This window comes from Dama dama, chromosome 15 (assembly GCF_033118175.1).
Source record: "Dama dama isolate Ldn47 chromosome 15, ASM3311817v1, whole genome shotgun sequence".
Classification (NCBI taxonomy): Eukaryota; Metazoa; Chordata; class Mammalia; order Artiodactyla; family Cervidae; genus Dama; species Dama dama.
The window spans coordinates 94,478,380-94,496,606 of NC_083695.1; the positions used below are offsets into that span (position 1 = coordinate 94,478,380).

An 18,227-nucleotide genomic window follows, 5' to 3' on the forward strand; every position below is an offset into this window, starting at 1 on the left:
TTCTCTCTCTCTAATTTTTGACCTTCTTGCAACAGGGGTGAGGCGCGCTGGGAATACAAAGGACTGGTGCGCAGGAGCCGGACATGTCATTGTGACTCGTTCTTTTAATTCACCGTGCTAATCAACTGCACTACCGCCGCCTCCCAAGGTGATTCTGCCTTTACCAGGGCTGAGAGCAGCCGGCAAAGGGGCCTGGCAGGGTGGGCTCGGCCTGCCCCCCGCCGCACACCCACTCTGGGCTGACGCATCAGGTCTGGTTCAGAAGAATCCGGGGTTTCTCAGCTGCTGTAAACAGCTCGTTTAGACCTTGGCCTCTGGCAGGGGGTGGGGGGCCTCCTTGCCCCCAGGCCTAGCGGCCTCACCCAGGAGGGCTCAGGGGTGACACGTCCCCGTGGGCTAGGCCGCTGATGGGAGCCAGACGCCCAGGGGATGGGGCTGCCCGCAGGGTGTCCGGCCTCCAGGAGGGCTGGCGCAGCCTGCGGAGGAGAGCAATTCCCCATGATTGCGCCTCTGTCCCCGTCAACTCCAGGGCAGCACAAACCAGACAGAAGCTTCCAGGTCAGACAGGTTACGACCCCACCTTCCCTCTGCTCCCGGAGAATGCAGGGCCCCCTAGCCCTGACGCACGTTTGAAATGTATATTCCCGTTAATGATGGGGGAGGCGTAGACAAGCCCCCCGCAGGAGGGGGCCTGGCTCGATGAATGGCTTCATTGAAGCATCCATTCACGGGAGAACCCTTTGTGGAGGAAACCCCAGAGCCTTGGACTGCTGGGACCCCGAAACGTCGGGTCTGAGAAGCCCCCTGACCGTGGTGTGGACACAGCATAGGCCGCAGAAATGGAAGATGGGCACTGGGACATGGGTGTCCCTGGAATGGACTCGGGGACACTCACTCCTCCGCGGGCAGGGGGCCTCTGGCCAAGCAAGATTTTCTGCCCTGCTGGGGGCAGCCGGCTAGGGAGAGCCACCCCAGCTTCACCCACCACCCCCCATGGCACCCGAGTGGCTGGGCCTTGGCCCCGGGACACCTGCTGCCCATGCCGCGGTGCCCACACGCCCTCCCTGCAGCCCTGACGCCCAGCTCACAGCTCCCCTGCCACAGGGACCGCGGCCTCCCGTAGCCCCTGGAGCGCTTAGAGGAACCAGGCCTTCCTGCCGTCCTGTCTCTTCTGAGTCAGCACCCTGACCACACCCTGAGGGTTTCTGCACCCAGAGCCCACAGGTCAAGAACTGGGCATCTGGAGACCCGTGGGGGGCACGGCCGGGAGGCCAGACAGGCTAACTTGGGGGGAGGGTCCCTGTCCGTCTGGGGCGGGGCTGGGTGGTCCCACTGTCTACAGATGTCCCCACCCCCCAGTGCCTGGCCCGACCCAGCACCCACATGGCCCGTGGCCACTCAGAGGCCACCAGCAAATATACATCTCTTCCTCCAAGGGACCCGGACACCTCAGGTCACACACGCACCCAGGGGGCAGCGGAAGCAGGGGTCAAGGGTCCCCCAGGCCCCCTGGGCAACACCAGGCGGGGTGGAGCGGGGCACCCACTGCCCACATCCTGAGCTCACGGCCAGAAACCCAGCGGGGGTGCCCACAGGCTGGCAGTGGCCATGCAGAGGCGGTGAGCACTGCAGGGAGACAGCCCATCGAGGACCCTACCCCCCCCAACAACTGGCAGCCTCAGCGGTCTGTCCACCCAGAAGAGCCCCCGCCGTGGCCGCGGGTACGAGGACACCCCGGCTGCCTGCCCCGCTTTCCAGGTCTTTATTAATGCTGGGGGCCTCAGTGGGGGGCCGCTGTCCCTCATCGCCCAGTCTCACCAGGGGGCCGAGCTCCCGCCCTGGAGGTGGGCATCCATCAGCGCCCGCTCCGCTGTCCCTGGGCCCCAGGCGGCACGCACTGGCCGCAGGGGCGGAAATGGCCCCTCCCTGCCCTGCTGACTCGCTCAGAGCTGCTCAGGGCCCGACTGGAGGCTGCCTCGCCCCGTCGAGGACTCAGGCGCCACCGCAGCCCAGGCCGTCGAGGGTCTGGGCGTCTCTGGACACAGCAGCCCTGCTCTCGGCCAGGACCCGAGTCCGGCGCAGGCCTGGGGCGACACTGGGCCGGCCGGAAGAACTTACACTTCACATCTGATGCGTCCTAAAGGTGGCAGGGGGCTGAGTCACCTCCACTCCTTAACCCACCCCTGACAGAGGAGAGGCCCACATCCCAGGGGAGCCCAGACCTGCCTCCTGGGCGCCCTGCATGGGCAATGGCACACGGTCAGACCCCGAGGCCCAACCCAGGCTCCCGCAGGGACCTCCTGGCCACCCTGACCAGATGAGCACGTGGAGGCCACCCTGTCTGAGAACAAGCCCTCATCCCCCAGAGGCTCAGTACACGGAGCCCTCTCGGACGTCCCAGCCTCTGTGGGCGGCAGGACCAGAGGCCCCAACGCGGACGAGCCCCATTCATTCTCAACAGCAGCCTTGGACGCATCGTGTCCTCCAAGCCGCCTGTGTGCAAAGCACTGCGGCACACGGCTTCTGGATGACAACCAGGACGTCAGAGGGGACCCTTCCTGGTGATGTCCGCGTGCGCAGCCCCACAGAGATTTCAGACCCTCCATCAGCAGCTGGGTGGTGTGCGGTGTGAGGCTACAGGCCGGGCAGAGACCTGCTTGTTATCCACAGGTGTGGGTGACCTTGGGGACACGGCCTGACCTCTGGGACCTCATGGGGCAGCCACTCCTTGGATGCTGGGAACGTGGTTACCGACAGCCCACCACCTGCCTTTACAGGTGAGATGGGCAGGACCACAGACGGGGCGAGGGGACAGGTCCTGCGGCCCCAGGGGTCTGCACCTGTTCACGGCGTCACAGCAACTGGTCAAGGACACAGAGACTTCCCCGACGACGCCACCCCCTGGCTCACCCGCCCGTCCTCCCTGCAGAACCTGTGCAGGGCCCCCGGGGGCCGTGGCGAGGCCCTCCTGGATCGGGAAAGCTGGAAAGCTGGACTCACCGGTGTAGACAAACCGCCCCGGAGCACCTTTACAGAACTGCTTGGACTTGTAGGACAAGGTGACCTCGACGACTCCGGGAATGTGCCTCGGCGGGGTCTGGACGCGGATGGCGTGGGGCGTGATCAGCTACAAGAACCACACAGTGAAGAGGCCTTCAGCAGCGCTGGGCCTAAGAGGCGGACACTTGCCAGTTGGACACAATTACCAAAAATGAGCAAAATTGGACCATCGTCTTGGAATGCTCCCTCTGAGCAGTCACCCAGACTCAGGACCTACAGTTGTGCTTTCAGGGAAATGTCTGCAAATGATCCCGGGTGTAGTTTGCAGGAAAGGCCACAGGGCATCATTCATATGAAAATTGCCACCATATGTCTCCTTAAACCTGCTCCTAGTAATTCTAGCACTAATTGTTCCAGGGCACCCGGGACCTTCGACGGCAGGTTTGAAACCCCAGGGCTGGGGTAGTGGGGGGGGGGGGGCTGAGTTCTGCACCCGCCCACCGGAAAAGCCCCTGCCTCGGGCGCACCGTCGGCTTCCAGGGGATGGGGCAGCGGGCAGCGCTGTCAACCGAGTGTCAGACAGTCCACGGACAAAGCCACGGCGGGAAGCGGACCGATCTCGCAGGCTTACCTCGCTCCACACCAACATTGTCCCGAATACGACTTGGAGCCCGTCAAAGAAGTTGTCTCCGATGATGATCACGGTTGCGCCCCCCGTGGTCCAGCCTTCGCTGGGACTGATGGCCTTGATGCACGGAGTGGCTGCTCACACAAGACAAGAGAACCGGACCTCAGCGCCCACCCCGCCGCCGCCACGCTGCCCGCCTCCAGCCACGCTGGGCACCGCGGGAGACGGGCGGGCGGCCGCTCCTCCGGGCGGCACGCAAAGGGCAATCGCAGAGCAGTGTGTTGATGCGTTTAAAGCAAACCCTTAAATGTTTTATAAAGCAAAGGCCAAGCCACGGAATACTAGTGAGTGAGGAAAAAAAAAAAGAAAGCGGCTTGATATAGCAAATTATGTGTCAGGGCAAATATGACGATTACAAATGATTAAGCATCGCGTGCATGTGGCACGTCGATTTATCTGCTTTGCGGGCAGATCTGAGCAGAGTCAATCAAAGGCTGTTGGGGAGATGGAGGAGCGAATGCCTTGCATTTCGATTCCTCATAAGCAGCTAATTGGGTTGGGTGTTTTTCATCCGCGAACTTTGCCTTTTGGTTCAAAACTTCATTTTCCTCTGTCACTTCACAATTACTACTTTTCACTTTTCATCAGGGGAAAAAAAAAATCAAAAGCACGATATTAATACTTTTGTCAAAGGTACACATTTTACATCTAATATTGTTTGTCGACAGGAATCCCCAGCCACTGGCCTGACCTCCCTTTGTCTCCGGAGCGCTCACATTTGCATGAGTTATTACAATGCTGCTGCTCGGGGCCTTCTCGGGGCGGGGGGTGGGTAGACAGACCACAAGGGCGGGCACAGGGGAAAGACCAGGAGGCCCATTCTCCCAGCAGCCCTGCCTCGAGCCTGCGGAGGCCAGGCTGAAGGCCACAGCCTCAAGGAGGCAGCTTTGTTCCGGCCTCCGATCGGCTCTTCTGCACAGGGCTGGGGACCATCTCCGCCACCTGAGAGGGCCTGTCATGGGCAGAGACCCCGCGCAGAGGGATCTGATTGCTGGGGAGACGCGGGGTACGGCCCCCTGACCGGCAGGCCTTCTCTGCCAGGCTGGGCACCGTGGTCGGGATGCTGGGCCTCTCCGTCTGTATCTTTGGTACAAAGGAGAAGAGGCCTACGTGATGGGCGGCCACGTGGCCCCTGGTATCCGCCGGGTCTCCCAGCTGACGCGATCTAGACATGACTGCAGCCCAGACAGGAGGCAGCGTGGGCCTTAGGTCCTCCGTGGACAGACAGGGGGAGCCCCCAGCAAGCCCTGGGCCCCCCCCCCACCATGTCACCCTCATCCTCCTGGTGTCGAGGTGGGGCGGACGCTGAGGTGAGCGGGAGGTGGAGGAGCTCGACCCCTGGCCCAAGGGGCCCTCCCCATTCACTGATCTTCCACCGCTCGCGACAACCTTGGTGGATGTTTGTCCAAAACAGTCACTAAAGCTTCGTAAACACGCGGCAGCTTGACCACGCGGCCCCCACCCGGCGCCTGCAGAGACGAGCCTCCGAAGGACGCCAGGGCCTTACTTACTAGGCTGTCCATCCCGTGTGAGCCCCCCCACCCCCACCCCCACCCGCCCGCCCCGAGTAGCTCAGCTCCAGATAAAGCATTGTTTTAGACTCGGGGTCAGGTCTGGCCGCACGTCTTCATAAGCAGGACTTCCCGGAAGCCCGCGCACGGCTCCCTGACGGGTCAGAGGCGGCGGCAGACGCGGGAGTTAATCACGGCAGGTACTGTTGTTGAGTCGGGCCGACAGCACCTTCCTTTGTTTGCTGTAATGTTGGACTAGCGGGGGCTCTATTTGCTCATCCCCGCGAGGCTCCCTCGGCAGCAGACGCGCAGAGCACACACGGGGAGCCTGCCCTTAACTAGCGCTGTTGACTTCATGCTAATAAGTTCATACAAATTTTCATTTCTGAGGCTTCCGAATGACATTTGCTTTTCTTAATTGCATGGAGAGCATTTGAAAAGGATCAGCTCTCTAAAGACTGACAAGTCCCCTCCAAGGGGGTGACCTTCATCAGCACAGCCAATTATGGCAAATAATTCACAAAAAAAAAAAAAAAAATTACAGTAAACAAATTTACTTTGGAGGTGAGAAAAGGAAAAAAAAAAAAAAAAACTCCAGGCTCTCCTGCCCGCACAGGAGATGGCTGTCTGGCAGCTGTGGCCCAGTGGAGAAGCCACAGCTCGGCTCCTCGGCAGAGAGATCCCGGGGCCGGCCTCGCCTCCTCCGCGGCGATAGCCATCTTCCTCCTGCCTGTATTTGCATACATTTCAATGCACACAGAGAGAGGGAACATGTGTTCAATGGGAACCATAGCAAAATGAATTACACAGACAGCGTCCGAGATCTAATGATAGACGTGCACAATACACTCGAGCAGATGACGGGAGCTGGCACCGCGGCTGAGGTCGGGCGAGGAGGAGCAGGGATGCGGCGGGAAGGGACCGCCCCCCCCCTCCCCCCCCCACCCCCGTCTTCCTCGTGCTGGGATGCAGCCCTGAAGACACCGCCTGGTCGGCCCACTCTTCCTTGTGGCCCAGACTCCCTCCAGGGGCCTCCCGCCCTGCTCATCTGATCTGCGCGGAGACCTGCTTTAACTCCGGGAGCCCCCTCTCAGCCTGCGGGGGAGAAGGGCACCCCAGCTTTCCCCCACCCACCTTGGACACACACAGGAACGGGCTGGTCTGGGAACCAGGGTGCCCGACGCCTGGGGCCAGCACGGGCAACTCAGAAAGTGAAGGTGGGTGCCACCTGAACCCCGAGATGCTGACTGAACCGTTGGGGTCCCCCGGCCTTTCTGTGGGTGGCAGGGAGGGTTTCATCCAGGATTCTGTTAGTAAACAGCTTCCTGTCCTGGTTCCTGGTAATCAGCAAGCTCTCCCGAGTAACACCACAGCGCTTGTCACCTTCCCTGCATTCACAATATCGAGGCCCTCCAACAGGCCTAATCTTGCCTCATGAAGACTCCTTTGTTCTGCCTGCTAAAATGTCTTGTAATTGTGCTCGAGATGTCCAGATGGCTGGCTGATACTCCAGCTGATGGGATTATACCTTTTACCTCTCCTAGGGCCATCTGTTCCCTTAACTCGCTAAAGCCCCCGCAGCCTGGCTTCCGCCGTCCTCGCTGCATAAACCTAACCGCATTACGGCACTTGGCATGCAAATCGCCCTTGCTGCAGGCCGGGTGCTGGGCAGGGCCCACGCAAGGTTTAAACAGGGCTGGAGTCATTTACGAAGGGACAAGTGACAAGGAAAAAAAAAAAGAAAAGAAAGCGCGGGTTCTTCTGGGCCACGCTGGAAGGCAGCACGGTTGTTTTCCGTCACTTGTGTTCAATACTGTAAATAATCTGCCTTGCTTTCTTGTGAGCTCAGAGGACGCGATGGCAGACATCCACGGCAGCAGGGGGAATTAGTTCACTTGGAAATCATCAGCGAGTGTGTACACACTGCTGGTGAATATTAGATGATTGGATAATGAGGTGTTAGCCAGGAGAGGCTGCAGAGAAGCCCAGATCTGTGCTTTCTGGGGGCAGCTCTTCCTTAAAGAATGCAGGCCCTGTTCAAAGCCAAGATGGCACCCAGTGGCAGGCACCAACCAGGCAGAGGAAGACAGGGACTGACGCAGACTGGCCGGAAGTGAGCTTCCTAAGTGTCGGCCTCGCAGGGAGTGAGGGCAGCATCTCTCTTGGTCCCAGAGAGACCCCTGTCGTTCTGTGCGGGGCACCTGAGAACCGGCATCAGTTACAGAGCAGCCAACAGAAACCTCCCCCACAATGGCAAATGCCTTTCTTAAAGACCTACATAGATCAGTGCTCAGAGTCACCCATTTGCATCTTTCACTTATGAGTCATTTTTGGGGGTGGAGTAAGATATTCCAATCTCTTGCAAGAAAGTGACTTAGTTTAAATGTTGATAAAAAAAAAAAAAAAAAAAACCTGAAAAACCTAAAAAAAAAAAAAAAAAAAAATTTCAAGCCAGACTGCTTCTCCAAATAGCTCTTGATGAGTTGGGTTTTATCTCCAAGGTACCCACGAGTGGCCTTTATTTTCCTAAATGCTATATTTTCTGCTTACAGTCAAATGCTTTTTCATGCTACTTACAAAAATAAATACTGGTACTTTGCTCAGATCATAATAGCTCATTAGAGGAGGCTGATTTTGGACCCAGACTACAACCGAACACCAGAGGGCCGTGGGGCCATCCTGAGCCTATCACGTTGCCAGCTCTGGCCCTCTGGGGAAGCAGGGACCAAGGAGTGGGATCCAGCCTTCTTAATTGTGAACCTCATTAGTGATGGTTACTAAGCAAAACACACACCTACCTTCACTGCGGAGAAAGGAGATAAACAGTACGTCACAGATGCTAATGACTCTGGAGCCCAGGGCGACCTTTAATTATTATATTTTTGTTCTCTTACACCTTAGTCATTAATGTAGAAAAACAAATTAGTTTATTTTTGTGGACTGCAGCAGATTCATAAGTTGTCTTCCAGTTCTGATGTCTGAATCGTGCTTCGTTCTGATGATCCGCACGGGCTCCATCCGCTTTCCTGTGAGCAGTCTGTCTGCCCCTGAACCCAAGACCTCAGTCTAGAGAGTCTGTCTTAAAATTGCTTAGTCTACGGGCTCTTTCTGCTCTGAAGAGTAATCATGCCGTTGTGTTTGCAATTCACTTAAAAAAGAAAACTCACATTGCTTTCCCCGTGGCTCTTATTGGTCAGGATCTCATGCTTCTCATGGACTCTTTTATTGGGGACCAGACCTTCTGTTGGGGGGGTGACACATGGAGGTACCTGCCCGTCCACACGGAGCAGGTGACAGGGTGGCTAGGAAAGGTCCGTGTCTGTGTTTCTGGATCCTGACTTACAAGCCTATCACCCTTACTAAACTTCTTGTTCAACAAGCAAAACAAGAAGTCCATCACTTGGAAGCATGTGGTACACATTTTATGCTGTGTTTTTTTTCTCGTTTCCTCCACTCACGCCCCCACGTGTGGACACAGACACACACACAGAGGCTGTCTCTCCATGGAGGGCCAGGAGGTCCCCGAAGCCCACGGGACCAGGATGTGAGCGCCCCAGCAGGTGCCCAAAGCCTCAGGGATGACGCGGATGGAGGCTTACAAGAAGCCAAAAAAAAAAAACCCACGTAAATTAAAACTTCAGGAAATGCTCTAAGCAAAAGAAAGCTTAGACACAGACCAACCAATAAAGTGAGGGCCACGGGGGTGAGGAGGGTGGGAAAGCCGAGCCCCCGACCCCGCCAGCGAGGGAGGGGAGGGGAGGGGCCGCCCCGAGGACGTGGGTCTGGCCAGGGAGGGGCAACCGGACACAAAACGAGGACAGGAAGGATGGCGCAGAGAAAAGGAAGACTCGAGCGTGTGCCTACCATTTTCCAGACAAGGAGGGGCCGTACCTTCTGACGGGTCCAGGCGGCGCGCCCGCCGCCCGTGCTTCGAGTTGTTGTGCACAAACATGTTGTCGGACACGGCCAGCACGTGGCCGTCCACATTGACCGTGGTGGACACGACGACCTGCGGAGACAAGCGCCGGTGAGACCCGAGTCAGGCGCGAGCGGGGCCCCGCCAGCCCCCGGCCCCCGCGACCGCTCCCGGGAGCCTCCTCGGAGCCACGGGCGCACACACGCCACCTTTCTCGGCGAATGGGGGGGGTGGGTTGTTTTGTTGTGACTCAAGATTGCTTCTCTTCCAAACCCGCTGCACTAATTACAGCTTAATCTCCTATTATGCTAACAAGTGAATTCAATTCAGAGGGAAAAATTCTTCTTCGCCATTAGCTGCAGAAACACCCCTCCAGCCACTCGTCTTAAAGCTACCGTTTTGATTGATCTGTTCACATATTGATTAGATAGTTTATCTAATTAAAATGGGTTCACTGGAGACTGTCCTTCCTTGAGGAGTTGTGAGAATTCAGAGTTGCCCCTGCTCCTCTCCCCACCCGCCCCCCAAAAAAAGGCTTCATAAATCAGAAGCTGTTCCTATTGCCCACATTCTATCATCACATGAGCCCAGGTCAATGTCACAGTTACAGCCTGCATCTGGTAATGAACATTTTTGCATCTGAAAAGACTGAGCTGAATAGGAATAAAGTGGTTTCCGAGCAGGGAAAGTATCCTTTCTCAAGTTCACGGTGAGGAAGGCGAGGACCACTCTGTCCAGGGAACGAGCTTCCTGATGGAGGGATGACTCGGCCCTGATCCAGGCTCAGGCCCTCTCCAGTCTCAGTAATTCACAGGAGTGAGGGGGGAAGTCACGCCAGCAGGGACGGCCTTGCTCCCAGGGACACCGTCCCCGGGGAGCTTGTGACAAGCACCCCAGAATCGGTACACCCGCCTAAGTAACGACTCAGGAAACAGGAAATGACACCAGCCTTGAGATCCTCCTTGGACAGAGGGGCTCTGCATAACGCATTATCTCCGGGAGACCTGGGGTAGCAGAGACGTGAGCCAGAGCCTGGATCTGGGGTGTGGGGAGCCCCGGTTCTTGTTCGGACAGCAGGGACAGCCAGCTCCACCCGGAGAACCATGGCCTCACGGAGGACAGCTGGGCAGGTGCAGGGGCACCAGGAGGTGGGCACACGTCAAAGCCTGCCACACAAGGTGCTGAAAAGCCTCAGCCGTGGTGGACCTCAGTTAGCAAGGAGCCACACACGCAAGATGCAGGGGAGAGTTGGGGGGAGATGGAAGGGGGCAGGGCAGGGTGGCCAGGGGCTCGTGGGGGTTCTTCACACTTTCTGTGAAACTTTTCTGTAAACCTAAAATTGCTCTAAAAAAAAGTCTGCTAGTTTAAAAAACTGACAGATAAAACTGATGATAAGGAAAAGGCTTTCAAAAAGGCAAAGCTACATATTTATATGTCAAGGTATCTGTGAGTAACTGATTTCTTATAAAAGTCTCACACCCCACAGAAGACGGTGAGGTAGGACGAGTACCCACCAGACCCTCCACTCCCCAAAGGAAGGGACCACCTTCCTGGACGGCCCTCTCTCGCTGTGGGTGCTGCCAAGATTGTGCAAGTCTCCAGGGCACAGGCCCCTCTGAGCTTCGAAATAATGCCAGCGCCACCGCCGGCATCCCCAGGTCCATCCCCAGGGGTGGCCCTGACCCCGCTCCAGGGCCACTAGAGCCCTGGCAGAGTCTTGATGCCAGGGTCATGCAGATGCCCTCCGGACTGCCTGTCTGCCAGACCCCACCCTGGGCACAGAGGGGCCTCGACCAACACGCCCCCACGTGGGATGCAGAGACACAGAAGTAACCCCAAGCCACAGACCTGACCCTCTCTTTTCCTCGATCGTGGTAAGTTCAAGAAACAAGAAAGGGTAAAAATAAACACACAAAAAGACATCATCTCTGCTCTGTCATCTATATAGGTCAGTCGCCAAGGGAAAAGCATCGAGAGCAGAGAGCAGAGAGCGGGTGGGCTGTGTTCGTCTCGCGGCCGGCCGGCCCCACTGTGCACCTACAGAAAGGTCCTGAGACTGAACGGGCTGGAAACGCGTGCAAGCCCTGACCTGCTGCTCAGCTCAGCTAAGCCTCCCGAGAGGCAGGGCGAGCAGCTCCAGAGACTGGAGGAGGCCCTTCTAGGAACTGCCGGCCCCACGTGTGCCCGACGCTGCCTGTGGCCACTGCGGAGCCTCGTGTGACCTCCAGTCTACCTGAGGGACCGGTGTGGAGCCCCGTGCCCGAGGACAGGAAGCAGGCCCGCTGCCTGCAGGAAACACGTGACTCCTGCACGTGACTGTAGGCTGGCCACCGGCTCCACCCCCTCTGCCTGCTGGGCTGGATGCCAAGACAGGGGTCCTGTGTTTCACCCAAAGACTGGAGCATCACTTACACTTCTAGAAAAGCCTTGAGTGATTTGATGGTAAACTAGTCTAAATGCCAAAGAAGCAGCATTTGGCAACACCCAGCCTAGCAATGGTCGCCCATGTTCTTCTCTGGCGGGTAAGGACCAGTTCTGTGTCCCGGCCCAGATATTTTTACGGTGTCAGTAAAATAATCCATCCTGTGTGCTAAGCACCCTTCCCCCGAAGCCACCTCCCGGTCATTCACAAAGGTAAGAACAATGTGAACGGATCGTAATTTATCCAACTGAAAACCAACCGAACCCCAAACTAGCTCGCCATCTCAGTCCTTGAGAGCCAATCCTGGGATCTGAGGCCAAGAAGAGGACGAGTCAGCCTGGGTGCAGGGACGCAGTCCAGCTCGTAGGCAGGGAATCCGCTGATTCCTGGGAGGAGGGAAGCTGACCAGCAGGAACATCCCGCAACTGGGGGAGGCCAGCCTGGAACAAGTCCAGCCCCCCCATGAGGCAGCCCCTCGGTCCTGGGAGGGGACCCCACATATTACCCAGCAGTCCTCCCCTATGACAGACTAAGCCATCCCTAAGGAAGATCTTCAGTGTGGCCCCCAAAGTCTAACCAACCAAGTGAGGAATGAGTGAGGGAACAGACTAAGTGAGATGATAACCTTAGGAGGACTTGACTTGAAAAGATCCTTCAAGTCTCTCTGGAACACACTCATAGGACTGACCATGGTTGAATGTAAGACAGACTCCAACCTAACCTACAGCTCTGATTCCTCTGATTTCGGGGTACCCTGCCGCCTAACATGCAGCGCCAGGCAATGTGCCCACTGCAATGTACACACACACACACACCCTCATCACAGCAGAAACGCACATCATTTCCAGAGCAGACTTCACTCTGTCATGTGTCTCAACAGGCTCCATGGCTCTGGCCAACGCAAGATGCCACATCATTTCAAAGCATTCGATGTAAAGGTTCTATCAAATGAACCCATCCTGGTTTGCACCCAGGCCCCTGAGAACTAAACATTGACTCCCAAACCACCGCACAGCAGAGAATTCGACTTGCATATTGCAAGTGCAGACCGCGGTCCAGAATCGCGTACCTGGAATCTTCGCATGTCCCGGGGGTTGCCTGCATTCTTCAAACAGTTCTGATTGCACTTGAGGAAAAACTTTAGAAAGAATCTACAAAGATACAAAAAATGGATATTTGTTAGGGTTATGAGACACAGACACAAAGTTTTTGAAAGGTACTCTTGCCTGGGGAGCCGGGGAAACGACCCCACGCCATCTGCTGGCTGCCCTGTAGGGGGCGATAGAGAGCGAGCCGGGGGCCGCTAGGCAGGCACCCCCAGGTCCAGTGGCCAGTGTCCACTGTCTCCACGTGCGGAAGGAGTGACTTACATTTGTCTTGACGCCTGGGGCTTTTCCAAGCTCTAAAATAACAACTGTGACTTAGATTGGCCATTTCTCACCTGGATCTTTGCACAACCATTAACCCCTGGGGACCTGTCCACCCTAGAGAGGGCTGCCAACTTCAGCAAATAAAAACACAGGATACCTAGTTAAATCTGAATTTCAGATAAACAACGAATAATTTTTTGGACAGGCCTGTCCCAAAGCATGCATTCATACTCAGTTGCTCAGGCGTGTCCAACTCTTTGTAACCCCATGGACTGTAGCCCACCAGGCTCCCCTGTCCATGGGATTTTCCAGGCAAGAATACTGGAGTGGGTTGCCATTTCCTCCTTCTGGGGATCTTCCCAACCAGGGATCGAACCTGCATCTCCTGTGTCTCCTGCCTTGGCAGGCAGATTCTTTACCATTAAGCCACTTGGGAATCCCAAAGGATATATCTATCCTTAAAAAAAAAAAAACTGTTTATCCGAAATTCAAATTTAACAGGGCATGAATTCCACCTGGCAACCCAATCCTAGGGGCCACCACTTCATGGGTTGCCACACTTTTAAAGGAGAGTTTTTCAAGTTACAATAAATACACATCTTAAGAGAAAATAGGGGATGCTGTTTTCAGGGCGGCGATGTCTGTGAAAGGCCTACGTGTGGTTTTAAGGGACTGATCAAGGCCCCCCAGGTGTGTCAGGGAAATGCTCGCTATCCTGGTTGGAGAGTGAGGCGGGACGTGGAAACGGTTCTGCTCCCCACCAAGGCCTGGTCTTGTTCGGAAGCATGACATTTCAGGGGTCCCCAAAGTGTTCTGAATGCTGTGACAAAGACATCACCACCTTGTCCTCCCAACGCCCACATGCTCTGAGATAGACTCGGACGCCCTGACTTGTGATAGAGGCGCACAGACCCCGGGAGGCCTGGCTGTACCCCTAGCCGCAGGAGAACGGGGGGTGTCTCCTTTCAAGAAAGCCAGGGGCGTCCTGAGCCCAACAAAGCGGGGGCCTCAGGGCTGACACACATCCACACGGCCATCAACACTCATCTTCTCCATTTTCCTCCCAAATCTCAATGTTCCACTGGATGATGACCCAGTTTTTACGAAGCTTCATGTGATCGTCTTGACTTCAACCTGAAAGCCAAGGTTCCTTGCAGCAGCTTATCGTCTCAGAAAATAAAAAAGATCCAGGAGACGAGATTCGCATCTCCCAGCATACCCGGGACGACTTTCCACCAGAGCAGAGGAACACCCGACTGACTGGCGGGGAAAAAGAATAGTGGCCACTTAATTAAATTTCCTTACATCCCGCGCGGCCTCGCTATTTTAGGCCGGAATTTACATCTTTTATTAACTCTCCTCACCTATACACTCAGCTCGCCGCGCCTCTGAACACCATCTGCCATCACGTACAGTAAGCCACCCGGCCGTCCACCCACCAATTTCTCCTAACAACCACTGTGCAATTAAGCTCCACGCGCTCCACAGCGAGGTAAATTAGGCGCACCTGCGGCCACCCCGCGCCCGACCGCATCACGAAGGGCCTAACAAGGTGAGGGCGTCACCGAGTCACCGTCCTGTCAGGCAATTAGGTTTCCACTTTGGGGACAGCCACTCTGGTGCAATTACTCCACACATTACCACCCGGCTCATCTGCGGAGCCGGCCGGGGGAGCCCTTCATCTGGGGCCTGATCTCCCCGCTCCAGAGCGGGTGTCTTCCAAGCCCTTGCTGTCTCTTTAGCCCACTCGCCCGTTCACCTCCAGGGGGGGCAGAGTGGGCACCGAGCTTGCACGGCCACGCCGTGTGCAGTCACCAGGGGCCTTGACCGCTGGCGGCTCCAGAGAGGGGCAGAGTGGGGTGCTGGGCCCCGGAACCATCCCAGACGTCTTGGGGCTCCACTGTAGAACGGGCGCACAGTCACACACACACGTGCACACGCGCTTACACATGTTGGACATGTAGGCAACAGTAGGGTTTTTTCCAAGTTTCTGAAGAGCAGCGAAAGCACCTGGGAGAGACCTGTAGGCCTGAGTGTGGGGCCTGCAGGGCAGGGCTCCTCCCCAGCATCCGGCCTCAAGTCACTCAGGCGAAGCAAGGCCCAACACGTGTGGGGACAAAGGAGGAAGAGGAGGCCTGCGCCCAGTTTCTGCCTTTGTTCCTGTTCCTGGAGGATTCATCAGGCCTCCCCGAGGTGGGCGGTCCAGTCCAGCCCACGCGTGGCTGCTGACCCCGCCCACCCAACCGGCCCAAGTCCCCACCCAGCGCGGTCTCCACCGGCAGGCGCTCCCTGCAGTCTGGGGAGGCTGAGAACAGAGGCACATGTGAGGTCGAATGGTAATTCTCATCCTTTACTCAATTACCCTTTAATTGGCTTTTTCCTAAGGAATATCTGACAAGCACTTTACATATCTCACTTCTAGAGTCTGGTACACAAAGGATTTAATACTCTTGTTATGAAAGGAAAAATCTTTCCTATGTCAGAAAATCTTTGGCTTTAACACCAATAAACTCTTTATTACTGCTAACCATGGATTTGCTGCTGGATGGCGAAGAGGCGATAAAAATTCTAACCTGTCATTAGTACATTATGCTTAATTGTGTACAGTGTGTTCCCGGTTGCATCTGTTGGCCCATCATCAAAATGACCATTATGTACACTAATTCCCTGACCCTGTCTTTATTTCCCTAAAGAGTCATCATCTTTCACAGTAGGTACCAGAGTAAATCAAGCTTGAAATATGGGCTTTATTTACTTGTTTCTCCCAGGCAGGAGGGGAAGCGGCAGCTCAGGGCACATTGCTACACGTCAGTCGAAAACTCCCCGGCAATATTCTGCTCGCAAACTGCGTGCAAAATCCTGGACAAGTTCTCAGCGGCGATGAGAAGGGGGAAGGTGCGGGCGCGTGACTCTGGACATCGGGTTTCCTCTTTCAGAGCCAGCAGGGATTAGGCGAGGGGCCCCACGGGTGAGCGCTGAAAACAGCAGGCGCCTCTCCCAACTCAACAGCATCGTCCTACGAGGGTGGGCCCGGGGTCCTCCACCCGGGGGCGGCGAGGGCCGGGCTGCGGGCCCAGCCCCTGAGAGCGCCAGTCTGAGCTCGAGAGCCCAGGCGCCCGCCCCTCTGCAGGGACGGTTCCGACGCCGCTCGGGCAGGGCTGCGCCCTCGGCAGAAGGTTCAGCGTGGTCTCGGGGCATCACTGCCGCGTCCTCGCCAACGGCGCCACCGGAAGTGCTCGCGGTGCCACCGGAAGTGCTCGCGGTGCCACCGGAAGTGCTCGCGGCAGGACCCGGGCGCCCTGCACGTGTCTCGGATAACGGGGACCCACCGTTTACACCCGCGCCCACCCCGGGTATCCCACGGTCAGGGGCGAGCCCCCTCCGCAGTGACTAATTTCAGAGTCTGCTCCCTTACTGTGTGTTTAAGCTATGAATTAGTTCATTTATATTTACTTTTATGAAGCTGATTAACCAGAGCTTCTCTATCTGATGAAAATCATTTTAATTGTAGTGTTAGGCTCCTGTGTAATATCCATTACATTATGAACTGTTTAAATTCTACATGGGTATTGTGTAAATTGGCCCTTTGTGAGCGCGCAGGCAATTAGGACCAAACACTCTCCTTTAAGCGGCTACAGAACTTTGTGGTGTTGTTCAGGACAATCAGAAACAAAGGAGGCTGTTTAATTGTAATTTAATGGAATATCAAGGAGTCCGTGGCATTAGACGTTGGCAACAGAGCAGGAGAGAAAAATTAACTGCAATTATGTTTGATTAAAGCTATCCTTCTCAATAATCAGCGGTCCTGACAGGCCATGGGGCTCTAGTGGGTTCCAGGATGGCAAAAGGTGTTGAGCAATATTAGGGCCAATAAAGGGGATATTAGCATAGCTAATTACAGCCCTGCAAAACCTGTAAAGGGGGCCTCTGTGTATTGTAATGTGTGAAGTAATTGGCCAAGGCCGTTATCAATTACATAAGGAATGAATTTGGTTTGTCAGAGAAAAGCTGATGAGATGTCTCTCATCTGACAGCAGCACCTTCCTCCCGCTTCCAGGAGCTCAGAACTTGCCCACTTCTATCAAAAGCTGCAACTTCCCAGTGGCCAAATCACTGAGAAGGCGGTCTCGCCGGCAAGCGTGGGGTAATTAATACGGCTCATCCCCGCCGCCTTCTGCCTTACCTAACTGAAGCCACTAATCATGGAATAATGATTTCTCTCCCTCTGGTCAAAGGAGAAATAGATTGTCTCCTTAGAAAGGCAGTGGGCTTGGCGCGCGCACCCTGGCGATTGAGGAGGAAAAGGAAACTTTGAGCTGTCTCGAGGCTCGTCTTTTGCACGTGGGTATCACGTGTCTGAAACGACCTATTCACAGCCTCTCAAGAAACCCTATATGCAATGATGTTTGTTTTTTTAGATTTTTAATTGTCAAGTCTTAGACTGTCCCCGGGCCTGGTCTTGTGGGTGCTTGGAAAAGGGGGGCACTGTGAGCTTTGAGGCAGGAGGCCTTGACCCCAGATCCCCGGAGCTCACGGAGCCCACCCCCAGGACAGAGCCTGCCTCCTGCGGCCCCTCCCTCGCCAGACCCCAGCCTCAGTCCCAGCTTGCCAACCACTGCTCCTGGCCCTCCATCATGGCAAGGCGGGAAATCTGAGCCCACACTAAAAAGGCTGGTACCTGGCGTGGGGGTGGGGGACTCGATTTTCCATCTTAAGGCTGAGCTCTTAACAAGCAGCAAACTAATACTGACGGATCGGCCTCCATGTTACCCGGCAAAAGTCCCAAAGCATTTCCGAGTCATGGCTGACAGCTTCCGGGGTTCCCCGACAGCAGGGACCCCCCATCCCAGATCGACCCTGTTTTCAGTTACTGGATCCAGAACACAAAACCAGGAGATTCTTCATACCTAGTAACCTCGACCAGAAAAATGAGTCAAGAAAACCACCCAGAAGATGCAGTGGGGAAAGGCACCCTGGCTGGCAGCTGTGGGGGTGGGAGGGGACGTGGGGGGACAGGGAACAAGTGTCTGTTGGGCAGGGGGTCTCCTTTGGGGGGCAGCAGAAACATCTGTGAGTAGATGGTGGTGGCTGCCCAGCCCTGTGACTGGACTGAACGCCACGGGACTGTCCACCCTGAAATGGGTCACTCCACGGGGTGTCACCCTGACAAGGACACCCCCACACCCTCCCCCAGGACAGCAGCCCTGGCCGGGGTGTCGGTGGCTGTGGCCCCACCGGCCCCCTTGAAAGGAAACAGTTAAAGAGAGTCAAATTAAAAGATAGAGCCTTCAGGAGACTTTCCCCTGACTGATAAGAAAGT

The 18,227-nt window shown here is 56.0% G+C and overlaps 1 protein-coding gene across 7 annotated transcripts in view; it reads right to left on the reverse strand.

The window, feature by feature from the left end:
- Positions 1-18,227, reverse strand: part of EBF3 (EBF transcription factor 3) — a 117,517-nt gene that overhangs the window by 24,552 nt on the left and 74,738 nt on the right. For all 7 annotated transcript variants that reach the window (XM_061162932.1, XM_061162930.1, XM_061162929.1 and 4 more), the window contains exons 7-10: positions 12,607-12,688; positions 9,091-9,208; positions 3,632-3,762; positions 3,001-3,127 (exon numbers count right to left, since the gene is read on the reverse strand). In XM_061162932.1, the coding sequence (XP_061018915.1) occupies positions 3,001-3,127; positions 3,632-3,762; positions 9,091-9,208; positions 12,607-12,688 (458 nt within the window). The remainder of the gene's footprint in view (positions 1-3,000; positions 3,128-3,631; positions 3,763-9,090; positions 9,209-12,606; positions 12,689-18,227) is intronic.